A 26966-nucleotide genomic window follows, 5' to 3' on the forward strand; every position below is an offset into this window, starting at 1 on the left:
GTATAAAAGTCCAACTCTTTGTTTCATCCTTCTGGACTCCACGTGGAGTTCTTCTTTTTTGTGGTGCTGGGCAGAAGGTGGATGTGGGTTGGTATATAATTGCACCTCATGTTATTTTCACCTCCTGTTGTGGAGAATGGGGTACCACACTGCATGAGGGACATACTGTGGTTCTGTTTGTTTTTTCCCGTTAGGTTTCGTATCCAGCCAAAAAAGCGGAGTCAGTTTACAACTCAAAAGTTCAACTCTTTCACGTACCCCTTTGTGGGGGGAAAGGGGAGAAAGGGACATTGCAATTTTAAGACTAATTATTTCATTCCAGGGTTAAACTTTTCCATTTCCTCAAACACTGCAGTAGAAATACGCAACTGGTATATTGATACGTGTCCCCACATTCAGATGAGAATGCAGAGAAAAACAAAATGGCTGTTTCATTAACAAGGGAACGAGGCCATTAAGTCATAAGTTGCTTCGCTCAGCAGGTGAAAAACCACTAGAAAGTTTCGTAGAGAAAAAATGCCAGTCTCTGCATATCTGAAGATCAAAAATGTGAAGGAGGAAAATGACAGTTTTCTTTGTTTTTTTGCATACTTCATTTCCCTTTCTGGCTCCTTCTCTTTTATGTAGAGACCTCTTTCCCCTTCCAGAGGATTTATTTTGTTTACATTTAGAATTCATTCTTTTCTATGCTTATTGTTCCTCCTACAGATCAGAAAAGTTCTGCCAGAGGAGAACCGCATGACGGCAATATTTGTGGGAAATATTTTGCTGAAAGGAGGGCACTTTCACTTCACAAGAGGGTCCACAGTGCAAACATATGTTTCAAAAAGGAAGCATCTGGAAAAGGCGAGGATAGAGAATCACAAATCAGGAGCCACCAGAAAATCACCATAGGAAGAAAAAAATACCAATGTCAGGAATGTGGAAGACGTTTTGCCAGGAATTTTTTCCTTCAGGTGCACCAGCGAGTCCACACGGGAGAGAAACCGTACAAATGTCAAGAATGCGGAAAATATTTTACTTACACTTCAACTCTTCTTGCACACCAGAGTGTCCATATGGAAGAAAAACCATACAAATGCCAGGAATGTGGAAAATCTTTTAATCACAATTCAAACCTCCTGACACACCGGAGAGTCCACACAGGAGAGAAACCATACAAATGCCACGAGTGTGGAAAATGTTTTGCTATCAATGCAAACCTTTTGACTCACCAGAGACTCCACACTGGAGAAAAACCATACAAATGCCAGGAATGTGGAAAATCTTTTAAACGCAATTCACACCTTCTTGCACACTGGAGAGTCCACACAGGAGAGAAACCGTACAAATGCCAGAAGTGTGGGAAATGTTTTGCTCAGAATTCAGGCCTTTTTAAACACCAGAGAGTCCACACTGGAGAGAAGCCATACAAATGCAAAGAATGTGGGAAATGTTTTGCCCAGAGTTCATACCTTCTCGGACACCAGAGAGTCCACACTGGAGAAAAACCATACAAATGCCACGAGTGTGGAAAATGTTTTGCTAGCAATGCAAACCTTCTGACTCACCAGAGACTCCACACTGGAGAAAAACCACACAGATGCCAGGAATGTGGAAAATGTTTTATTTACAATTCAACTCTTCTTGCACACCAGAGTGTCCACACAGAAGAAAAACCATACAAATGCCAGGAATGTGGAAAATCTTTTAAATGCAATTCACACCTTCTTGCACACCAGAGAGTCCACACAGGAGACAAACCATACAAATGCCAGGAGTGTGGGAAATCTTTTAATCAGAATTCAAACCTCCTGACACACCAGAGAGTCCACACAAGAGAGAAACAGTACAAATGTTGGGAGTGTGGGAAATGTTTCACATACACTTCAACCCTACTTCTACATCAGTGTGTCCACACAGGAGAGAAACCTTATGAACGCCAGGAGCATGGGATATCTTTTAATCGCAGTTCAAACCTCCTGAGACACCGGAGAGTCCACATAAAAGAGAAAGCATACAAATGCCAGGAGTGTGGGAAATGTTTTACATACAATTCAAGCTTTCTTGCACACCTGAGTATCCACACAGGACCCAAAATATTCAAATGTGAAGAATGTGGGAAATATTTTGCTCAGACTTCAAGTCCTCTCACACCCCAAGGAGTCTACACCGGAGAAAAACCACACAAATGCCAAGATTGTGAGAAAGGTTTACTTGAGATTTCACACCTCATGACACATGAAAAACTCCAGTCAGACGAGAAACCATACAAATGCCAGACGTGTGGGAAATCTTTTAATCGCAGTTCTAACCTCCTGACACACCAGAGCGTCCACACAGGAGAGAAACCATACAAATGCCAGAAGTGTGGGAAATCTTTTAATCGCAATTCAAATCTCCTGACACACCAGAGAGTCCACACTGGAGAGAAGCCATACAAGTGCAAAGAATGTGGGAAATGCTTTGCCCAGAGTTCACAACTTCTGAGACACCAGAGAGTCCACACTGGAGAGAAGCCACACAAGTGCAAAGAATGTGGGAAATGCTTTGCTGAGAGTTCACACCTTCTCGCACACCAAAGAGTCCACAGTGGAGAGAAACCATACAAATGCCATGAGTGTGGAAAATGTTTTGCTGTCATTGCAAACCTTCTGACTCACCAGAAACTCCACAGTGGAGAGAAGCCATACAAGTGTCAGGAATGTGGGAAACGTTTTATTCGGAGTTCACACCTTCTCAGGCACCAGCGAGTCCACATTGGAGAGTAATATAAATGCCAGGAGTTCGGGAAACATTTTGCTCAGAATTTTAACCTTCAGGGACACAAGAGACAGGTCATATAAATGCAAGACTCAGGGAGTTTTGGTTGTTTCTAAGTCAGATATTACGTGGAATGAGAAAATACACACAGGAAAGAAACCAAACAAATGCTCGGGATCTGGGTAATGTTTCACTTCCAATTTACATCACAGAGTGTAGACAAGGGAAGCCTACACAGGAGAATTACTGCAGTTGTTGGTGAAGTCATTGACGAGTTTTGACTATTCAGTTTTATTTCATCTCTATCCCAATTCATTAGAAAATTAACTCCACTTTCCTTTTAGTGGCTAAGACTAACTTTTACAACATGGAGACCCTTCCAGCTGTAAAGTTTTAAGCCCACCAGTTGTTGTTTTGTCAAGGGAGTCTTAGAGAAATCAAGATGGTGGTGACTTTTTTCCACAGTCACTTCATGAGATAATGAAATTTCCCTAATTTCTTTTTTTCCTCTTTCTGTACAGTGTAAATCATGGTAGAGGATGGTGGAGAGCTGGTCGTAACAAAGTGTGCCTCCTGACTTATCCTGGTTATTCTTAATGGCAAAGCTATTTCTGCTTTTGTTGTTTTGGCCTGATATAATTAGCAAGCATGGTTTCATTCATGGAAGTAGACATCTAAAAGGAAGTTGAATGGGCACCCCTTGAAAGGAAATCATTTTGCAGAATCTTATCCTAAAGAAATCCAGTCCTCTGCTGTTCCCTCCCTCTTTCAGAGTTGTAATCACGCAGCAATTCTTCACCCTCTGCCTCTTGGGATGGTCCTCCTTGCCTTGAACTCTAGCATCTCCCAACTGCACAATCTAATGTGAGAGGCCGTGGAGATAGCCTTTCAGGTGGAATTGTCAGCATACTGGAAAAGGGAAGGATATTGGAACTGAAATAACAGAATACAAGAGCAGCCCTGTTCAAGTGGCGCAACCTGTGGCCTCTGACTGGCCCCCCCTATTTTGTGATCGTAGGTTCCCCCGTCTGAAAGACCTGATCTGGCTTCTTGTTGCATAAGCAGGCTGATCTCACAGTCTTGGATGTAACTCTTGAAGCACCTGCACAGACTGAGGACTGCCTGCCTGAGAGGGACCGACTGCCTGGCTTTTTACGAGCCTGTTAAGATTTTTCAGGAGAGGTCCTGTTAAAAATACCAGAAGTTTCAGAAATGTCATGCAGGAAAGGGTCTGACTGTGTGTTGCTTGTAGGTCACAAAAGCCACTGCCAACTTGTCATCTCTTTCAACCTTTGACTGTTTTTAAGAGGGGAATAAAATTTCATTTGGCACAAGTTTCACCCAGTACGCTGTTCGTTTTTTTTTTTAATTTGTGTATCTGCATCTTTTGCTATTATTTGGGTTTTAATTATAATAGCTTGGTATGAATGGGATGATGGCAAGGCAGGTTTGTATCCTTTTTTAAAAGATAAGTGTTTTTATCTGTTTTTCTTCTTTTTAAATGTTTCTAAGCCACCTCCAGCACAAATATAGGTGCTGTTCTGTCCTGTCACATCACTTCTGACTTACGGTGATCCTGTGATTTAATGACATCCAGGGCCGGCTTTTCTCAGGGCTGTTGGCAAGTCTTTGGGTCAAAGTCCCAAATGTGTGTCTTTGTTACCAGGCCTCAAGTCCTGAGTGCCTATTAAAAGCAAGCTTTTTCCACCCCAAAATGGAGTGGGTTCTGAGTTGAGTCTGAATCATTGGAGAGAGAAAAAACGAGTCAAGTTACCAGTGTGACTTAAATCCAATTTAGTTACGTAATTTTATCATTTACTTCCCATCCCTGCCTATTACTACGAGCCTCAATCAGCTCTTGCTAAATAAAGATTGCCCTTTCCTTTTCGGACTCCATATAACCGAGAGTATGTCTTTTCTCTTTTCCTGGCATCGGAAGAAGTATAGAACCAGAATACATGTACTTCATCTTAAAGGAAACGAAAATAAGTTTACAATTTTTCTGTAAGGACTGCATTGTTTAGAATATTAAATGAATTTTAACATTTTTTAAAATATAGAATTCTTTTTTCCTTTATTTATTTATTTTATTTATTTATTTATTTATTTAATTTATATGCCGCCCACTCTACCCAAAGGTCTCTGGGCGGCTTACAACAATTAAAATTCAATGGAATAAAATAAAATGAATAAAATACAATTAAAATACAATTAAAATACAATTAAAATTGCCATCATTAAGACCCACAGTTAATGTTATTTCAATTAAAAGCCTTCTGGAACAGGAAGGTTTTGACCTGGCGCCGAAATATCATCAGTGTCGGCGCCAGGCGAATTTCAGTTGGGAGGGCGTTCCATAGTCTGGGGGCAGCTGCCGAGAAGGCCCTTTGTCTACAAACCATCCCTCTTACCTCCTTGAGGGATGGCTCTTTCAAAAGGGCCCCCTGGCTAGATCTTAACAGCCGGGTAGGCTCATATGGAAGGAGGCGGTCCTTTATAATTCTATTTATTATATTTCCCGCACATGTTGCTGCTGGGTCTTGGAAACCGTGATTGAAGAGGTAAGGTGAGAATTGGTGCAAATCCAGAGGAGCAAAACTGAATGAATGCTTTTGGTAAGGATGTTCCCTTGGTGGTGTTGCGGGAGAGGCAGAAAGGGGGCGTGTGTGTTGTTCTTGTTCTCTAAGGGTTAAAGGCAGTGAGTTGGTTTTCCTAAAGGGGAAGCGGTGAGTCAATCACAGGAAGTGTCCTCTCCCAGAAAAAAAAACCCTTCCTGTCCCTGTTTTTTCAGCCTCCGGAGAGAAACGGGGGCTTGAGCTCCTTCCCAGGCGGCTGGGCGGCGTTTCCCTTCCCGGGCGAGCTGAGCTCCCTGCCTGGCCCTTTCGGAGGGTGAAGCCCAGTCCCCTCCGGAGAGGGTGGCAGAGGGGGGGACCCCAAAGTCTTTCTCTGCCCCCCCAACCCATCCCGGCCGAGGGAGGGAGGGAAGGGAGGCGCCTCCTCGAGAGGAGGATCCCCGCCAAGCCCCCCCCCCCGAGAGAGGGTGAGGGGTTGAGCCGCTTTCCTTCCTCCGGCGGGGTTGCCCGGGCGGGAGAGGCTTCGAGGGGAGCCTTTTTCGGGCTTTTAGAGCCTTTCAGGGGGAGGCCGAGTCCGGGGGAGAGGCTGGCAGGGCGACTCGGGGAAAGGAAGGAAGGAAGGAAGGAAGGAATGATCCTCCTCCTTCCTGGGGCGAGCTCTTCCCCCCCTCCCCAAACCCGGCGCCTCTGCCCGCGACCCCACAGCTTCCTGCCCTCTGCGTCCTCTCTGTTCTCTTTCTGTCGGGCAGCTGGGAGGGGGAACTGATGAAGAACCGAGGCGCTCTTCATGGATGTGATATAGTGTGGTATAATATGGTAATTTCTAATAATGTTCTTCAATGTATTATTCACAGAGAAAAGTACTGGTTTTGCAGAGTACGAGTGGGGCCTGAGAAGATGGACGAGCAAGGTTCAGTTGGCTTCCCTGCCATCAAGAGGCGAAGCAGTGAGGAATTCATGGGAAGAAAGTTGTACACTTTGCTGAATGAGGACGTTGTTGGCTCAGACATACAGTGCCAGCGCTTCAGGCAGTTTTCCTACAAGGAAGCGGAAGGGCCCCGAGGGATTTGCACCCGTCTCCACCTTCTTTGCCATCAGTGGCTGAAGCCAGAAAGGCACACCAAGACTCAGATCCTGGACCTGGTGATCCTGGAGCAGTTCCTGGCCATCCTTCCCCCGGAGATGTCCATCTGGGTGAGGGAATGTGGAGCGGAGAGCAGTTCCCAGGCGGTGGCCCTGGCCGAAGGCTTCCTCCTGAGTCAGGCCGAGGAGAAGAGGCAGGAAGAGCAGAAGGTGAGAGCATTTTCTCTAAGCCTCCAGGTGCTCTTATAACACCTGCATCCATGGCTAATTTGATTCCATTGAAATGCTGTATTTTGCCATCTGGGAGATGATACTTTTGTCTAAAACCTTTAGACTAAAAATTGGTTGTCGTCTTATACATGGAAGTAAACTGAGGAGAGAACAAAAAAAATGGAGGGGGGGGAGAGATCAAACATTGGCATCTTATAAATAGAAAAATACACTGAATTTTATTTCTGTTGATGGCAAAGCTCCTTAGGATCATGCAACTTGCTGCTGCTCCAATGCAGGAGACAACCTTCTCAGTAGGAAATGGGCTCCTCAGTCACTGGTTCCTTGGGGTGTATTCTTGATTTTATGAATGGAAGACAAGAGAGCACAAAAATTGGTTGGGTGTCAGTTACCTCCATCCCAACCGTCTGCCAGGAAGCAGAGTTGGCTTCACTAACTCCCTGCCCAGTTCTGTCTTTGTTTGATGCCTGAGTTCCCTTCCTTTGGCAAGAACCCTCCATCGTCTGTGGCTGGGCTTTCGTCTTCAGCACTGACTCCAGCCAGTTCCCTCCCTTTAGGGAGACCCTGTCCTGGTGGGCACTCACAGGCTCCTTTCTCCCTGGAAGTCCTTGATGCCTCCACCACAGGCATTCCTTATCGGGCTTCCTCCTGCAGCTCCTCCGTTTGGATCGGTGTAGGGCCCGGGTACGTGGCTGGCCTCTGTGGTTCTCCATAGGGGTCAGTGATCCTTACAGGCCAAAGATCTACGGGCCCCTCTCACGTCCTCAATCTTTTGTCACCTCCTCCTGGCAATGTACCCTGGTCCCGGAGTTGTAGATGGTTCGCAAATTGCCTTTTTTCCCAGGGCACAAAATATGGGGTCTAGCTCTTCAGACGCAACATCCAATTCCTGAGGATGAAGAATCTTCTCCTTACTTCCTTCTCCGCCTTTAATCCAGGCCCCCACAAAGTGTTGCCAGCCTCCACACACACAAACACACTCCCTCAGCCAAGGGTGGGAAATTGCTTCTTATCCCCTTCCTTCTTCCTGGCACCTCCATCTCTCTTTCTGCACCTCCCTGTTATTTGGGTCTCCATCAGGTCCACGGGGAGGGCGGATGGCCCAGGTGTCCCTGTCACACTCCCAACCCACAAAACGAAATGTAAGGTGGGCACGCCTGCAGTGGCCGTGTGCGGCCTATGTTCCAACCCCATGAATGCAGATTTTTGCCTCCTTCATTGCTTTTCTTAGACTTCTGTTTCTCTTTGAGGTCAAAGGTCTGTCTCTGGATGTTCAGCCGGATTTCCCTGAAGAAGAAGAGGCTCCCCTGGAGAAGAAAGCAAGGGATGGAGGGGCCGCCTTACTGGGTAAGGTCTGGTGCTGGGAGGCGAGCTGTTTTTCATCTTGATCTCCTTTTGGGAAAGCTTCAAGAGATCCATAGTTGGATTTATGTTTCCTTGAGTTATGAGAGTGGGAGGAAAGTGTTACCACCACACTTTTCTCAATATACAAAAAGTGTTTCAAGAATCAGCAGGTGAGGAATTGGTACCTTAAAACAGTCTCTTGATATATGGCTAGAATGGGGAATAAGAAGAGATGTGTTTCACTTAAATGACATTGGAACAATTAAAATACAGAACAAAGATAGGATAAATCTTGACCTGGTGGTGCAGTGATTAATCTGCAGTTCTGCCGTCAAAACTCTGCTCCTGGTCTGCGTTTGTTCTGACAGGCCTAAGTCGCCAACTCCAGACGAACTCAGCCTTCCATCCTTCCAAGGTTGGTAAACGGAATGTCCAACTCACTGAGAAGTGGGCAATGTGAAGCCTGCAGAATTAAATTGCCAAGAGAGTGCTTTAAGCAGCATAATTTGCTGACATTTAGGGTTTCTCCTCCTCATATCGTCCAGTGTGTTCAAGATATTGCAAATCTTTTCAGGAATCCCTCTGCTTCTGCTAGAACATCCTGACTTGGTGGGTCAGGCTTAGGAAGTATAACTTTAGAAGGCACCTTGTGACTTTCATGGCTCAGTGGAGACTAGAAACGGCATCTCCCGAGTTCCAGTCCAACGCCTGACCCACTAAACCACACGGTCTTACAAGGGCCGTCCTCTGCCTTTGGTTGGGATGTCACTTTGATCTTAGGATTCTAATCCTATCGTCCAGGACATGCTGCATGCAGCTGATTCTCCACCTCACGTCTATCTCTTGCAGGGGCTGGAATGACGCTGGCAGTGTGTATGGAGCCATCCCTTCTCGCTGATGATGGAGTGAAAGCAGAAGAGGTGAGAGAAGGATCTCTAGGAGGTCATGCCGGGAGCAGCCTGACTGTTTCTTCCCCAGCTTGCCTTTCTGGGAAGGAATGTGGAATGTTTCAGTGTGATAAGTTTCAGAGGAAAGGTTCCAAAGATTCATGGATTTCTTAAGGTGTTATCTGGGAAGAAGTTGATAAATAATGCATTTGAATGTGGGAGAAATCAAAATTGAAAAACGTATTCATCCATATTCACATGTATATGATCATACATGTACAGTGGTGCCCCGCATAGCGACATTAATCCATTCCAGGGAAAACGTCGCTAAGCGGAAAGAAAAACCCCATAGGAACGCAATAAACTCCGTTTAATTTATTTATTTATTTATTTACAATATTTTTAGCTGCACCATTGCCAGTGGCTTCTGGGCGGCGTACAGCATTAAAACTTAAAAACATTAAAAACATTTTAAAAGACAATATAAAATAGCATATATTAAAATAATTCTTAAATATCAAAATTAATAAGTCCTGCTGCTCACATGGCCAGCTAGGGGATATTGTTTAATTAAAATGCTGGCTGAACAGAAAGGTCTTTGCCTGGCGCCGGAAGGCCAAAAGTGTTGGAGCTAGGCGGATCTCTCTAGGGAGGGCATTCCAAAGTTGGGGGGAACAGCCGAGAAGCCCCTATTTTGACATGCCATCCCCCTCACCTCTTTCAGGGATGGCACCTTCAGAAGGGCCTCCTGGCCTGATCTTAGAGGACGGGCAGGCTCATATGGAAGAAGGTGGTCCTTTAGGTAACCAGGTCCTAAGCCGTTTAGGGCTTTATATGTCAAAGTAGCACTTTGAATTGGGCCTGAGCAGCAACCGGCAGCCAATGTAAATTTTTCAAAACCGGTGTGATATGCGTACGTGCGGCGGCACCACTTACCAGCCGCGCAGCCCGGTTCTGTGCCAGTTGCAGTCGTCGGACCGTCTTCAAAGGCTGCCCCACGTATAGCGCATTGCAGTAGTCCAGTCTGGTTGTTACCAGTGCATGAGTGACTGCTGCTAGGCTCCGTTCATCCAGGTAAGGACGAAGTTGATATATTCTCCGCAGCTGTAAGAAGGCACCCCTGGACACCGAGTCCACCTGGGCTTCCAAGGTCAGACTGGGGTCCAGGAGCACCCCTAAGCTGCGGACCCTGTCCTTTAGGGGGAGTGTAATCCCATCTAAAGTAGGGAAATGGCCGTTTAACCTATCTGGCGGGGCACCTACCAGCAGCACTTCAGACTTGTCTGATTTGAGCATCAGTTTATTGACCCTAATGCGTTCCTATGGGGGATAAACTCACCGCTAACTGGGAAGCCTCCATTGGGCCGCTCTTTTCGCCGTGAAAATGCTGCGGGCGGCCATTTTGTTGATGCGGCGGCCATTTTGGAACCGCCAATCAGCTGTTTCTAAAACATCGCAATGCGGATTTGTCGTTAAATGGTGCGATCATTATGCGAGGCACCACTGTACAGGGATCTGAGTGCATTTCATCTTATTTAATCATTTGGCTCATGTTTGTATGTATTTCTGTGGAAAATATATGCTTTTCCCCCTTCCATCCAGTGTCCTGTGACCTTTGAAGAGGTGGTGGTAGGTTTCACCCAGGAGGAGTGGGAGCTGCTGGATTCTGACCAAAGGGCCCTCCACAGGGAAGTCATGGAAGAGAACTGGAGGATCGTGGCCTCTCCTTCCATGCCTGATATTACCTGCACTGACAATGAACAAAATCACATTTCTGAGCCACAGCAAGACCACAAGTCATCCGACCGCTTGGGAAATGTTAAGAGAGAGCCGGGAAATTCTGGTAAGTGGTTGAACTCCATCTCCCATCAGTCAAAGCCAGCCTGGCTAACGAGGAGACATGGTTGGAGCCGTGGTTCATCAGGATCTGGAAGACCAAATGCCTTCCACTCTTTTGGGGATTCCAGCATGGCACCACTTTGAAAAGGAAGAATTTCATAATAAATCAGGGGGAATATTCTCATGGGGATGGGTGAGAGGGATGGACTAAAGCAGAAATTTCTTTTCCCTCCTGTTTGAAGAAAAATGTAAAGATAGAACAGCTGTAAGTGCATTTTAAAATGTGGTGAACTGAGTTGAGAATGGAATTTATTTAATACAGAAATAGAATCTGGTTTGTACTGAGGAATCTAAATTAGAAAGTCCTCTAGTCTAGGCCATGTTTTTGATGCCTTGTACGTTGGTACACAGTGCCTTCCTACCTAAAAATAAAATTTAATCCTCAGTGTGAAGGTTTTCTTTTACACATCTAATTTGTCCTCCTCTTGGGCCTTTTTAATGTTTTGGAGGATGGAATTGCAGTTAAGTGCCCAGTCCCACTTCCTGGTTTCTGAAGGGCACTGTATTGGGGGCATCTTTCTGATGAATTTTTCTTCAAGAGTTAGGTCCAAAACCAGCATTGGAAAGCAGAAGAGAAGATGTCCAAGTGCGTGAGGGTAAGAAAGACGCTACCTTGGTGCATGTGCAAAGTGCAGATCTCAAACGACAGAGTGCAAGGATGGCCACTAGAAGACTTAGAAGGCAAACTTAAACAACTTAATACAAAAAAAAAAGGATTAAGATTGTTGAAGAGTTCTGAAGTGGCCTGATCCTTTAAAGTGGAGTACTGTAATTGCTATTGCAGCTAAGACCTTTGGTAGCATTCATGCTTCATTTTAAATTAGAAGGCAGGCTGTGAGGACACATCATAATACTGAAAAATCTTTCTCACTCACTCGGGGGCTCTCAAAACAATTCTAGTTTAAAGTTCTCCATCGCTGATGACAACACTGTGGTTAGCATTCATGGCTACTTAGCATATGTATGCTAAATTAGCATTCTCAAATCAGCACAAAACAGTTTTGATTTTTTAGTTCAGTAATATTGAATGAGAAATGCCAGGCTTTCAGCCTGAATGCATAGTTTTCTGGATTTAGATTTAGTCTGGGTAGGCATCAGGCTAAATATGAGTCAACAGTGTGATCCCGTGGTGACAGAGGCCAATTACATAGTAGTTCATGCCACTGTACAGTGATTGATGATGTCAGCTTTCCATGTTATGTCTGTGCTATTCTTAAGAAAGAAAGAACTTGGGTTCTTTCTCCCCAAGTGAACAATGGATAGTGGTAAATATGGGGTGAAGATGATAGTTTTCTAATTGATTCTCAAGGGTCCTTCTGCATGAGTAAGTAATTGTAGAAGAAGAAGTCATGTTATTCTGTGCAAGCACGGTAGGTGTTAATCATGTTCGTTGTTGAGGATCTCAGCCCCAGCACAGTGATTTAAACATTCAGTATAAAAAAGTCCAACTCTTTTGGAGTCCACATGGAGTTCTTATTTTTGTGGCGCTGGGAGGAAGGTGGATGTGGGTTGGTATATAATTGCACCTCTTGTTGTTGGGTTATTTTCTTCTCCTGTTGTGGAGAATGGGGCACCACACTGCATGAGGAACACACTGTAGTTTCTCAACAATCTTTTTTCCCCCAAGAGTTACGTTTTGTATCCAGCCAAAAAAAGTGGAGTCAGTTTTCAAGTCAAAGGTACAACTCTTTAAGCTACTTCTTCGTGGGGTGAAAGGGACATAGCAATTTTAAAACTAATGATTTCATTCCAGGGTAAGCTTTTCCATTTCCTCAAACACTGGAGTAGAAATACGCAATTGGTATATTGATACCTGTCCCCAGATGCAGATGAGAATTCAGACAAAAAGAAAATGGCCAATGTTTCATTAACATGGGAATGAGGCTATTAAGTTGTAATTTGCTTCACTTAGCAGGTCCCAGCTAGAACAATGGCTCTAGGGCAGGTGGGCTTGGATGTCATAGGAGTGCTAAGGGTTGTTTCTGGGACAGAGGTCAGAATAGAGTTTGGCAGGAATCTCCTTGATCCAAAGATGTAAGCCCTCTGAGGTCCAGATCTTGTAAGGCCCACTTGCAGAGTTCTGATTGATGCCTTTTACTTCCAGTCCTAACCAGAGATGTGAATATAAATTGATGGCCCAGTTTTGCTCTCTTCATTATAATTACAGTTCTTGTCCTGTTTAGGTATGATTGATGACAGGTAGAGATAGGGGTAGTCGTATTTTATTTATTTTTTTATTTATTTCATTTTCATTTATGAATATGAATATCCCCATGCAGCTAGACTGGGGATATGGGGCTGGACAGTCCACTCATGCATCCTCTGGTGGCCCCGCTCATCCTTTTAATCACTCCCGGAACACCACTTTCTTCCCGCTCAGCTGGCCACTCGGCAGCCATGCAGGGAGACTCATCCTCCCTCCCCCTGCCTGGAGTGGCTAGCTGAGCGAGAAGAGAGGCTGGCCGTAGAAGATCTGGTGGGTCAGGCTGATGACTTTGGGGAAAGATGCTCTGACAGGTAATGTGGTTCTACATAGTGAAGGGCTTTATATGTGAGTGTCAGAACCTTGAACCTGATCCAGGTACACAACAGGTAACCAGTGGGGACTGGCCAGCACTGGGGTGATGTGAACAAATTTGCTCACACCAGCCACCAGTCCCACTGCTGCATTCTGGACCTGCTGTAGTGTCTGTGTCAGTCTCAAGGGAAGCCCCACGTAGAGAGTGTTGTAGCCAATCTGGGAGATGACCAGTGCCTGCACCAACGTCCTGAGGGAGCTCTCGTCTAGGTAGGGGCAGATTTGGGCATAAGCCTAAACTGATTAAAAGCTGATCTGGAAATCCCAAGAAAGAGCCCAGTCCAGAAGAATGCCCAAATTATAAACTTGATCCCCGAATGGGAAGGCAGCAAAATCCAGTATACAGGTAATCTCCTCCAACCTTTCAGAGGGTCACCCCCCCCCCAGAACAGAATTTCCACCTTGTTTGGGTTTGGTCTGAGTCTGTTCGCCCTGGACCCTTTCACTACTGAAGCCAGGCATTACAGCATCTGGATGGCCTCCACTGCAGATATGCTAAATGAGAGATAGTGTGTCATCAGCATAGTGATGACACTAGATGTTTAAAACAAATACGAAGGTGACACTGAATATGATTCTCTCTCTTTTTTAGCATGATTGATTCATTTCAGCTAAGTGCAGCATGTAGCCTGCAAGAGCACAGTTTGAGACACGAGGGAACCACTGCCTGACTCCTTATGAATAAGAGGGCTCTTAAAGGAGGTCTTCTAAGGTCAGGAGTGCTTCCCCACCTGATTTTGGATAGTCTGCTAGGGAAACATCCGTTCTACTGGAACAGGACATTTCAGGTTAACCCGAAGTCCTTTTACTGCTTTCTAAAGATCATAACCTCTCACATTTGTGATTAAATCTTCTCTGTTATTCTCATTCTTCTCAGCAGATAACAAGAGGAAAACAGATGTGTGTGCCAGTTGTGGGGATTTTTTTACACAAGAATGCAAATTTCTGGGACACCAGAAAACTTATGGAGAAGAGGAAAGTTCCATCACAGAAAAGACCTATGGATGCCCCCTGTGTGAGAAATGTTCTGCCTTAGTGATGGTGTCTAGGCCTCATGAGATTCCATGCATTGAAGAGGAACACCTTAGAATTGAAGCCTCTGGAAAATACCTTGATTACGATTTGCAGCTTGAGAGTCAGCAGGAATCCCGCCCAGAAGGGAACACATATGAATGCCCTGATCAACTTTTTATGTGGGATTTAAAGCTTATGACCCACGCGAGATTTCACACAGGAGAGAAACCTTGCATATGCCAGGAGTGTGGGAAATGTTTTTTACACAGGTCAGATCTTGTGAAGCATCAGCGAGTCCACACAGGAGAGAAACCATACAAATGTCAAGAGTGTGGGAAATATTTTTCCCAGAATTCAGACCTTACAAGACATCAGACTGTGCACACAGGAGAGAAACCATTCAAATGTCAGGATTGTGGGAAATGTTTTGCCAGGAATTCAACACTTCTGATACATCAGACAATACACACAGGAGAGAAACCGTTCAAATGCCAGGAATGTGGGAAATCCTTTGTCAGGAATTCGATCCTTCTGATCCACCAGAGAGTTCACACTGGAGAGAAACCATGCAAATGCCAGGAGTGTGGAAAGTGTTTTGCTCGCAATTCAAATCTTCTGAAGCATCAGAAAGTTCACTCAGGATTGAAACCATACATATGCCAGGAGTGTGGCAAATGTTTTGCTCAAAAGCCAGACCTTAGGAGGCATCAGAGAGTTCACTCAGGAGAGAAACCATACAAGTGCCAGGAGTGTGGAAAATATTTTGCCTGGAATTCAACTCTTATGATTCACCAGAGAGTCCATACTGGAGAGAAACCGTACAAGTGCCAGGAGTGTGGGAGATGTTTTGCTTGGAATTCAGACTTTGTGACTCATCAGAGAATCCACACAGGAGAGAAGCCATACAAATGTCAGGAGTGTGGGAAATGTTTTACTCACAACTCAAACCTTTTGAAACACCTGAAACTCCATTCAGGGGAGAAACCATACAAATGCCCTTCAGCTGTTTCAACCATGCTGCCTGGGGAGATTGTGGAGGTTGTAGTCTAAACAAAAGCAGTCCGCCCCTATTCAAGGTTTTGGATCTGGATGAGAACAGAGAATGACATCTGTTCCAGGGAAAGGTGGCACAGATACGCTTCAAATTATTCTGGGCCAGCCATGTTAGTATTTTGCAGAAAAAATAATGACAGCACCTTAATGACTAACCTGTTTGTTTATGAGATAAACATTCATTCATACATACTTACATACAAATACCTTTTATTGCTTTATAGCCTATCAGGCTGTATGCAAGAGAAATTAAAACAATCCTAAAATAGTATCTAACATCTAATGTAAACAAGCATAAAAAGCATAAAATATAACAATAGTAATAATGAAACAACATTCTCAAAAAATTGATAAGATGTGAATTTACCTTGTATAACAGGCAATAAGTTCCATCTTTCTGTGGCTGCTTTAACGAATTTAGCAGTCCTGTAGGATATACAGTAGTCTGTGCCAGCTAGCAGGAATAAAGCTATACAGTGGACCCTCGACTTATGGAATTAATCTGTATTGGAACGGTGGCTGCAGGTCGAAAAGTTTTTAGGTTGAGGCTCCATTGACCTACAATGCATTGTAAACCGATTAATCCGTAACTGGACATTTTTGTTCCATTTTTTTCCCTGGTCTGTAGGTTGATTCTCCGGCTGCAAGTTGAACCTAAATTTTGCGGCCTGAGAAGTCTGTAACTTGAAAAGTCTGTAAGTGGAGCCGTCTGTAAGTCGAGGGTCCACTGTACATAAAGTGGATGTGTTCTTGATCCCAGTTGTTAAGGGTTTAAGGTATTGGTCCCTCAGAGCTGCATACAGAGGACATTCTGTTAGAAAATTTCTTCTGTTTTAGAGCATCCTACTGGGCAATTTCTGCCTGTACCTTGTTGGTCCTTCTAATATCCCATTCATGGTCTAGAGCAGATTCTTCTAATCTGATGTTCAAATTGTCGGCTAAGGAAGTCGCATCCTTCTTGACTGTTCATTGATTATACTGGATGAGGTGACAAGACTTGTAGTCTAAAATATCTGCAGGGTACTGGGTTATTAGTACAGCATTTGAACAATTGTCTGCAATATTAGGTGAATTTATATAGCACTTTTAAATTCCTGTATTATTCTTAGGAGCTTGAGGTCATATACCTGGTTCTCCCACCTCCCACTCCCATTTTTATTCTCAGACCTTCTCTTAAGCCAGTCCAGGAAAGACAGGGAGCATGCAATTACCCCCAAGAAGGGCTGCAGAGCAGACTGAGCATTGGAAAGAAACCTGAAAGAGTTGCTCCAGCAAATACGTTTGGAATTGGACATGGGCTGGGCAGCTGCTTGAATGCCCCTCTGTCAGAAATTGGCAGCCACGACTGTGCAATTAAACAGCAAACAAGCAACAGCCAGTGAAGCAATAGAGCCCAGACTGGATAATGAACATCAGCAAGGATCTGCAAACAAACCTAAAACAAAGGTGATGATAGAATAGGAATAGCCAGAGGAAATTAAAGTTTCTTGGTATAAAAAGAACAAGAAGAATAGAAAGATGTGTCTTCCTGACAGGGTGGATGAATGATATGTGCCCAGGCCTCAACCTTACTAGGAGATTGAATGTCCAATGTAACACATTGAGAAACCACTGAAACCAAGATACTTGAGTGTTACCATTCTTTTCTTCACAACATTCCAAAACATAATATTGAACGCTACTGCAACTAAATGCTCTGGAGACCATTCATTATAAAGGTGACAAAGTGTCAGTAATCCAAGCCATTGCACCTGAGACCCTTAAAGAAACTTAAGGAACGAAGATCAGTCGCAGAACTGTTAAGATGGGGAGGAATTTGCTGCACGTTGGGGATTCCACTTCAAGATACTAATCCAGTCTGGAGAGACAATCACAAGGGTTTCAGTTAGAGATTAATTGATAGGAACCTGTGAAGTTGTCTTATCAGGAGACGTGGAAAAGTGGGGAAACCAGCTTGGTGGCAGCAGATCATGAAAGGCCTCTGTGAAACCCAGCTGGCAGACGAATGCTTGAAAGAGGAATATATAATTAAGACTTTTTTAAAATGTTTGAACTGTATATGCTTACTAGATATAAGGTACTTAAACTTAAAAATCTCGGATAGCAAAGGGTTGATATGTGGTTAACTCTCACCATGTTGGCAAATGGTTCCAGTGGATGAGAGGAAGGGCAAGGTGAGAATAAGAAACCCCTGAAGACCAACGTTAGAATCACAGATTCTGAGATCGAGACCTACATTGGGTGTGTCGTTTTAGTCAGTGGTACCTATGCTTAATTAAACAGAACAAGGGGAGTTTCAGTCACACAGAATTTGACTTCCATAACTCATAGTCCTTAAATCTGAATTACTACGACGAAGCAAATACACAAAAGATTTCTTGTTTTGAGAAGTAGGGTTGTCTATCAGTTTGCTTCATTTCTGGGCAATTTTGCAGCCATAAGAAAGGCTCCCGTTGAAGAGCGAAAGAGAGTAGAAAACAAAACCCAAGTATGAGACCTCTCAAAGTGAAGACAGACAAGCATTAAGACTTAGAAAGCCATGTAAGAGGAATGCTTTGTAGCGAACTAAAGAGCCCAAGGAGAGCAACAAGGTGTGTAGAGGAATATAGTCGAAGTAATAAGTATAATTAAAACGACTCACAACTTTAAAATGCATCCATTGAAGGTAAATGGATTGGGGAGAGTGCAACAAAGATGCACCCCGAATTGTATTAATGCTGAAAGCAACACTGGAACATCCTTACTTTAAAAGTTAGCATTCTTCATGTGGACAAGAAGAACAGCTACGCTTCACTTGCAGCAGTGTCCTGCGGTGGATCCCAACCATGGGTCCCTAGACATTCTTGAACTGCAGCTCCCAGAAGCCCTTGTCAGCACAGCTAGTGGTGAAGGCTTCTGGGAATTGCACTCCAAGAACATCAGGGGACCTAAGGATGGGAACCACGGCGAGTCTAGCAAAAATATTGCCAGACACGGAAGAGGGATTTATTCATTAAAGGACAGTCAAGGTGACAAACATTTATTTGTTTAGTCGTTAAGTCGTGTCTGACTCTTTGTGACCCCATGGACCAGAGCACGCCAGGCCCTCCTGTCTTCCACTGTCTCCCAGAGTTGGTTAAATTCATGTTGGTAGCTTCAGTGACACTGTCCAACCATCTCGTCCTCTGTTGTCCCCTTCTCCTCTTGCCTTCACACTTTCCCAACATCAGGGTCTTTTCCAGGGAGTCTTCTCATGAGATGGCCAAAGTATTGGAGCCTCAGCTTCAGGATCTGTCCATCCAGTGAACACTCAGGGTTGATTTCCTTTAGAATTGATAGGTTTGTTCTCCTTGCAGTCCAGGGGACTCTCAAGAGCCTCCTCCAGCACCACAATTCAAAAGCATAAATTCTTCGGTGATCAGCCTTCTTTATGGTCCAGCTCTCACGTCCGTACATCACTACTGGAAAAACCATAGCTTTGACTATTCGGACTTTTGTTGGCAAGATGTTGGCAAACATTTATAGTCAGCTCCTATTATGCACCGAAGAGCTCCCACATAAACTTTCTGAAAGATATGGCCCTGATTAGTTTGTTGAATGAGATATTGGGATGCTGGTGGGGATACAAATATCAGATTTAACAAAAAGAACAGATAAAAAAATTGCATGGATCTTTGGATGGATTGTCTCCTAATGTAAATAACTTGATGAATGGAAAAAGGAGGATTGATGCATGGTGTTAAGGAACAAAAAATATATAGATTACACATGCAGTTATTGCCTATGGAGAAATACCAAAATTGCCTCTGATTTATGATCACCCTATGAATGAGTGATCTCCCCAAAATCCTATTGTTAGGAGCTCTGTTCAGATGTCACAAACTTAAAAGGTTTGGATTCCTTTATGGAGTCAATCTGTCTCACGTTTGCTCTTCCTTTTTTCCTGCTTTCTTCAACTTTTCCCAGCATTATTGTCTCTTCCAGTGAGTCTTCTGATGGTATTCCTAAAGTAAGGTAGCCTAGTCATTTTTGCTTCTAATGAGAGTTGATCTAGGACTCATTTGTATTTCTGACCATCCACGGTAGTTGCAAAACAAGCTTCCAGCACCATCTCTTTTTTTCCATTCTCCAGCTTTCACTTCCTTGCATAGTAATCAGGAATACAATGGTGTGGAGGATTTGTTCTTGGTCTCTAGTGACATGCCCTTATACTTGATTATCTGTCTTTCCTAGTTCTTTCATAGCTGCCCTTGCAAATCTTCGACTTGATTTTATGGCTATACTCTCCATTTGGATTGATGACAGAATCAATCTATATATTTTAAGAACTTAGATTTCCTTATTGTCAACATAAATGTAGTCCTTCTGTTGTTGAGATTTTTGATAGCTCAGTGGTTTAAGTATCTGGCCATGTAACCAGAGGTTGGGAGTTCAGTTCCCCACTGTGCGGAGAGCATGTGTGTCCTTGGGCAAGCTACATAATCCCAGAGTACTCCCAGAAGAAGAGAATGATAGAGAGGTAAAGCAGTTCTGAGTAATCTCTACCTAGAAAACCCTGAATAGAGTTTTAAAAAGTCCACATTGACTTGACAGCGCACAGTTATTAATTGTTTTGTTACTACTTTTTTGTTATCCTATCCTGATCAGATGGTATATTCCTTTGTTGGTCTTTCAACATCCTTGATCTAGGTTTAAATTTCTGTTTGGCATGCTGGATCTTATGGGGAAAAAATCTCTTGTTTTAACTTTTGTTGATCTCTTCAGTTTCTTTATACTGATTATTGTAATAGTTATTATTTTCTTTATATGATAGTCACTAAAAACCTGCATTCAGGATTATGGGCCTATTTCTATTGTTGTTTAGTCAAGTTGTGTCTGACTCTTTGTGATCCCATGGACCGGAGCATGCCAGACCCTCCTGTCTTCCACTGCTTCCTGGAGTTGGGTTAAATTCATGTTGGTAACTTCGGTAACACTGTCCAACCATCTCATCCGCTGTCGTCCCCTTCTCCTCTTGCCTTCACACTTTCCCAACATCAGGGTCTTTTCCAAGGAGATTTCTCGTCTCATGAGATGGCCAAAGTATTCAAGCTTCAGCTTCAGGATCTGTCCTTCCAGTGAGCACTTTCTGTTACCTTTTTATTTTGTTTCTCAGCTCTTAACAATTTTAGGTGTGTCTACAGAGTTCTTGTTCATGGTCAGATGTGTTTTGCAATGCAAATGTATTCTTGAGATTTTAAATTCATAAGAAATATTTACATACTACATATTTTGGCACTCTGATTCTTTTAGTGTTCTTTTACAGCTTTATTCTGATTTTCGTATTAGCAACTTATGGTCAGTATCGCAGTCACCTGGTCTTATTTTGGCAGAGAGAGTACAACGTTTTCATCTATTTTTTGGTATTCTCTCATTATATTTGCAAGTTCAGATAAGACATTATATAGACGATCAACCAAACATTTAAATGTTCAGGAAAAAAGCAAGACTTCTAAAGGAACTTTTACACGGTACAAACTTTGCTTTCTAGAGTTACAAACTCTTCACTCAATCACAGTAAAAACGGATACATAATATCAGGATTAACGATCTGTAGTTTAAACTGTATAATTGGTTTTTAATTTTTTCATCATGTAATATATTGATTGTTATAGTAGATGCTTTAAAGATAAAGTGTAAAGAAAACTGAGAAAAGGTGTGATAGAGTACCATTACTCTTCAAGGGGTAAAAAAAGGAGCCATAGAAAATTACGTATAACAGTATACTTGTTATTGAATGAGAAAAGTGAATAAAAAAATTAAAAATGCCAAGAGTGTGAGAAAGGATTTGCTAGGAATTCAACCGTGCAGATTCATCATAGATTTCATACAGGAGAGAGAATTTCAGATGCTACAAGTATGGGAAAGGTTAGGGTTGAATTATTTCTTACAAACCAGCAGAATTCCCACTCAGGAGAGAAGCCATACCAATGCATCAATGTGGGAAGTGTTTTACTTAGAACAGTGGTTCTCACACTTAGGTCCCCAGATGTTCTTGGACTGCAACTCCCAAAAATCCTGGCCAGCACAGCTAGTGGTAAAGGCTTCTCGGAATTGCAATCCACAAACATCTGGGGACCCCAGTTGGAGAACCATTGACTTGGGACACAGATTCCTGTGAAAAGTTGGGAAGTCCGGAAATAATTTATGGGCAGTGCAAGTGGATCCTGGCCATCCTTATTGTAGCAAAGGAATGCATATTTCATAGTGTGGGGGGGTTCATCTACCGGTTTAGGTAACTCTACATCAGGAAGGATGAAAGAGGCTTCAGAATTAAGAAATAAAGAACTTTTATTAACACATCTTGAGTCAACCTTTTCTTGAACAGTAACTGGGGTTTGTAACGTCAAATGAGGTGGGGAATCATCCCAAAACCATGCTAATGATTTGTCAACAGGTAACTCTTTTAATAGTAAGTTTTCGCACTTTTCTCTTTCTCGGTTGGCATTCTCAGAAATCCGTTGCGGACCGCACAGAGGGTCCCGCAACAAGGATGGCGGGCCCAATCCCCCTCTTTCGACAGCTCTTTCTCTACTTCCGGATCTAATTGATGTACCATCTTCTCTGGACCTTGAGCCCTGTGATACACCAGGACTGTCCATTCTTCAGGGCTAAGGCCAGGTATTATGGGCTTGAACTTTCCCTTCGCTGAATCTTTATACTCTTCGTCTATGTTACCCTCAGCTAGCCTTTTCTGTGGGACTGAGAACACTCTCACATCTTCATCTGGTTCTGCAGCCACTTTCTCCTCTATCACGGTTACTTTCTGTGTCTCCTTTGACTTATTTCCTTCTTCCGTCGTCAAGAACACGTCTACACTCTCCCTGCCGCGGTTCCAAACTCCCTCCTCGCTCTCAACTGATGTCTCCGACCGTTTCTTCCGTTTTTCCTCCTCGCGCCTTTCCCCTCCTTTTCCCTCTCCTATCTCCGCCTCGCGGGTCCTTTCCTCCTCCTTCGCGCGTGCGTCTGTCATCTGCCTTTCCTTTGATCTTGCTCCTAACTCTCTTTCAGGCTTTATCTCTTGCTCTATCTCGGGAGGTTGAGGGGACGGCTCACTCTTTGATGTTCCTGCTACTTCCTCCTCACACATAGCTGGAAGGAGAAACACATCATATATCACTCCGTGGTCTGAAGAGATCACTCTTGTATTTATATCTATGTACAGTATCTTAGGCTGTCCAGTTTGATGGCCTTATAAGCTGCTTCCAAATCACTTTATGATTCTGTGATAATTAGTCTGGGTAATTGGATGAGCCGCTAGTCCATTCTTTGGCCTGACCTGCCTTACAGGCTTTTTGAGAGGATAAACTGAGCGAGAAGTGGAAAATCATGCATGTTACCTTCCTTAGAAAAAAAAGCCAGATGCCTTAGTACTTTTCCTGAAGCTAATGTCAAGAGAAATCTTACACTTTCCACAAATTGCAAATCCCAGGCTTCCAGAAGATGGAGTTATGACAGTATCAAACTGTTGTAACCTGTGTAATGTAGGTACACTACCAGTCTGCCTTAGGGCAGGACATATTCTGGGTAGAGTGCTCTAAGATTCACGTAGCCACTTAATTTGGGGGAGGGAACGGGGACAGGTAGAGAACATACACCTAATGTATAAGTGGCAGGCCTGCACCATGCACACCTGGAAAGGGTTAACGTGAAAAGTTGAGATATCAGAGGCTATGCGACTGATGACTCACAAGTATGAGCCAATCGGGAGGACTGGGGAATTTTTAAATATCCAAGAACTTCCTTTGTTCTCTCCTGGCTTTCCAGCTGGCCATGTGGGAGAGCTGATGCCAAGACAAAGGGAGGTGGGAGACAAGGAGACGCTGTGAGTAGAATCAGGGCTAGTCATGTCTGTGATTATGAGTCTCTTTGGCTTTCCCTATACTTTTTTTTTGATCATGTTAAAAAATCTTAAAAGCATAGCTTGTGGATGCTCTTTGGAATGAAGACAATTTGATGAGGATGACGGGGTACCCAAGAGTCAAGTGAAAAACGGAATTAGGGAGAACCCACTTCTTAAAAGGGTCACCATAACTCTGAGTTGACTTGACAGCATGATGATGATGATTTTAAAGCACAGACTGATATTCTGAAATTAGTTGGTGCACTCTAGTAGCCAGCAGATATTTGCAATATGATCTCAAGTGCTTCTTCCTTTTCAGAATCCATCTTGTACATCAGGCATTTCTCGTGTGCATACGATAAAAGTCTTTGTTGCAGCACTTTAAGCATCAGTTTACTCGCATGCAAAATTAACACAGAATTTAATGGGAGAAACCTAAATCTACTCGTATCACTCAATCTTGCCAGGAGGTAAGGTTGAGGAGCCTAATGCGGAGGGAGGCCCAGAAAGAAAAAACAAGAAACTGGGCCTTCTTGGCAGTGGCTCCTTGCCTTTGGAATAACCTCCTTTCTGAGATCCATATGGCCCCTTCACTGGGTATTTTTAAAGACCAATTGAAAATCTGGCTGTTTAGGCAAGCCTTCCCTCCAGCCACCACTTGATTTCTTTTTCCATCTTGAGCAAAAGCAAAGGATGCTGCTTATATACCGCACCATAGCGCTTCAAGCACTCTCTGGGTGGTTTACTAGTTAATTATGCAGGCTACACATTGCCCCCCCCCCAGCGAGCTGGGTACTCATTTTACCGACCTCGACCTCGGAAGGATAGAAGGCTGAGTCAACCTTGAGGCGGCTACCTGGGATTTGAACCCCAGGTCATGAGCACAGTTTTAGCTGCAGTACAGCAGTTTAACCACTGCACCACGAGGCACTGTCTATTAATATGTTACTTTGTTTCTATATTTTACATTGTTTATATTATATGTTGTTAGCGGCCCAGAGTAGTCAGTCAACTAGATAGGTGAGGTATTAAACAAACAAACAAACAAACAAACAAACAAACAAACAAATAAATAAATAAATAATGCTGTCAAGTCAAGTGATTTACCATTCCCTTTTTCTGAGGAGATCAGACTGTGCAATTTGCCCAAGGCCACAAAAGCTGTTTCTATTCACAAGAACAATGAGGGAATCAAACTCCCAACCTTTGGCTCTGCAGCCAGATACCTAAACCACTGAGCTATTCAGCCAGTGAAAAATAATGGCACATTAAATGGGGTTCTAAAGTACATCCCTGAGTCTATTTCTTCCTTTGTGTTTTGTGCTGTCAAATTGGAGCCAACTTAAAGTAACCCTAAAAAAGGACTTTCAAGGTGAGATATTTAAGGAGTGGTTTTACTAGACCCACTTCCCCCAATGAGTTTCCATGGCCAAACGGAGATTGAGATCCTGTTCTCCAAATCCTACTCCATCGCTCCAACCACTACACCACACTTCTTTTCATACCAAAAGAAAAGAAAAATTCTGAAGGATAGGGTTAACAAGGAGGTGCAGTAAGAACGATTGGACTAAATTGGGAAGGAAATATCTCAGAAGAAGAAAAGGAAAGAGCAAACTGAGTAATTTCTGGGCAGCAGGAAGGCAAAAACTCCATGCTGGAGGGGGGTGTTTCTCTGGGTTTGTTTGGGGACACCCAGAAACCCGGATACGGCTGATCCCCCGTTCTATTTAAGGGTTAAATGCATTGAGTTGTGATTCCTAGAAGGGACATGGTGAGTCCTCCCTAGGACTGTCCTCCACAAAGAAAAGTCCCTTCCTGTCCCTGTTTTCCCCCCACCCTTAAATCCTCCGGAGGGGACTTCAGTTCCTCCGAGGGGGAGCCTGGGTTGGGTCTCTCTCTCCCTCTTTCCGGATGAGATGGGCTTTGGAGTGTGAAGGTGAGTGAGTCTCTCGGGGTTGCGGGGTAATTAGAGGACCCTCAACGCCCAGCCCTGCCTAATTAGCCGCGCCTCCTTGATTAGGCCCGGAGATGGTGAGATCTGCTGGTGTTTCTGGCTGTGGACTTGTCCGGCTCTTCAATTGCAAAAGGGCTGAAAATAGCCTTAGAAAAGATCTCTCTGCTTTTTGTGTGTGTGTGTGTGTTTTTTTTTTTTTTTTGGAGGGGGTGGAGTGGGGGAGAGAGCACCGCAGGACATCCCAGCTTAGCCCAGACAGGTCGTGGGGAGGCCATTCAAGGGAATGGGGGGTGGCATTGTAAGACCTTTTCCTGCCTGAAGCAACGGGAATGTTACATCTTTAAAATATTTTTGCCCCCACCTGAAAAAGGGATCCCAGGTGGGGTTAAGAGAGTATTGGGAAAAAAATGAAAAGCATCAAAGCGCAAAGTAATAAATGCTTGTAGGAGTAAAAAGAAGCAAACCAGTGTATGTTGAAACTCACAGGTAAAAGCAGGACTAAAATAAAAGAACGACAATAAAACTGGCCTGTTTTAAAAAGCTCCCTTTGTCAGCTAGTCGCTAAACAAAAGCCTAACTGAAGGGGAAAGTGTTTGCTTTCTTACAGAAAGGACCGCGAAAATAATTTCATCAGGTTCTCCTCTCTGATTATTTTACTAATTTCAGATCCTAATTTGATCTTACTTTTATTTGTTTTATCTAATTGTTTCCTGTTGTTTTGGGCAAGGGTATCCCAGTGCTGCTCTTGTTGTGGCAGGTAATTATCTAGTAAACAACTATCATAATATATTAATAGTGTTTAATTAACAAGGGGCCTAACTCATATAGGGTTGAATATATTATCTGTGGACATTCAAATGATACGAATCTATACTGAAGTAACATAAAACACCATAAAACACTACTTGTTATGGCAATGTTGTATCTTCATCAACTTTCACAAGGGGAAACAAAGCATTTCAAATCTAGATGGACCGACATAAATGTTGTAGGCACCCTATGGGCAATGGGAATCCCAACAAAAATCTTCCTCTCTACGGGGCCAAAAGCAGTGATCTCATTACAAGGACTACGAAGGAAATTCATAGCTGATTACATGAGAAACTTGTTCAGTTTTTGCTTCAGCCTTCAGCTTTTTGTCAACAAGAATATGATTCCCAGATTGCAAGGAAGATAAATATGAAAAGATACAATGGTTAAGGAAATGTCACAACACAAGGCGAGAAAACACTGGACCCATATTTGTACACCACAGCTCTATTTATACTGTATGTTTGCTTTTCCTTCAGCAAGGGACTCGTTCCGGTTGGATCTGTCTATATGTATGTAGAAATTAATTTCCTGTACAGTTCATAGCAGTGTAAAGTCACAATGTAATATAAATCCCCATATTCATTGAACAATACTGTGATAAAGACCATAAATAAAATAACACAATAAAAATGCCTACCAACTAGCAAAACATATTGAAAAAGCAAAGCAAAGCAAAGCGTGCTGCTTATATACCGCCCCATAGTGCTTCAAGCACTCTCTGGGCGGTTTACAATTTAATTATGCAGGCTACTCACATTTATACCGTATGGGTTCAATGTAATGTGGTGTGATAAGTAAAATTCAAATAGGGCATCAATACACTGGTTGAAAACCTTCAAATATGCATATTATTTGTTCAGATTTTTTAACGTGTTACAGACGCATCAGAGTATATAGGTTACAGTTCATGAATGCTTTTCAGGATAAGATGTAT

At 43.4% G+C, this 26966-nt stretch overlaps 1 protein-coding gene and 1 long non-coding RNA gene across 16 annotated transcripts in view; one reads left to right on the forward strand and one right to left on the reverse strand.

Annotated features, from left to right (window-relative positions):
* LOC110071305 (uncharacterized) overlaps window positions 1-26966 on the forward strand; it is a 204317-nt gene that overhangs the window by 139472 nt on the left and 37879 nt on the right. For 3 of the 15 annotated variants that reach the window (XM_078388039.1, XM_078388042.1, XM_078388043.1), the window contains exon 1: window positions 5711-6608. The exons of 1 other annotated variant lie outside the window; for it this stretch is intronic. In XM_078388039.1, the coding sequence (XP_078244165.1) occupies window positions 6081-6608 (528 nt within the window). In that variant the 5' untranslated portion in view covers window positions 5711-6080. Of the gene's footprint in view, window positions 1-708; window positions 4083-5530; window positions 6609-7879; window positions 7977-8822; window positions 8894-10462; window positions 10704-15403; window positions 23248-25037; window positions 25202-26966 lie in introns of those variants that run through there. 11 more of the 15 variants (XM_078388024.1, XM_078388035.1, XR_013542612.1 and 8 more) reach the window with 9 other exon arrangements.
* LOC144587481 (uncharacterized) overlaps window positions 1-26966 on the reverse strand; it is a 152305-nt gene that overhangs the window by 50097 nt on the left and 75242 nt on the right. The gene's annotated exons all lie outside the window — the stretch shown is intronic.

This window comes from Pogona vitticeps, chromosome 2 (assembly GCF_051106095.1).
Source record: "Pogona vitticeps strain Pit_001003342236 chromosome 2, PviZW2.1, whole genome shotgun sequence".
Classification (NCBI taxonomy): Eukaryota; Metazoa; Chordata; class Lepidosauria; order Squamata; family Agamidae; genus Pogona; species Pogona vitticeps.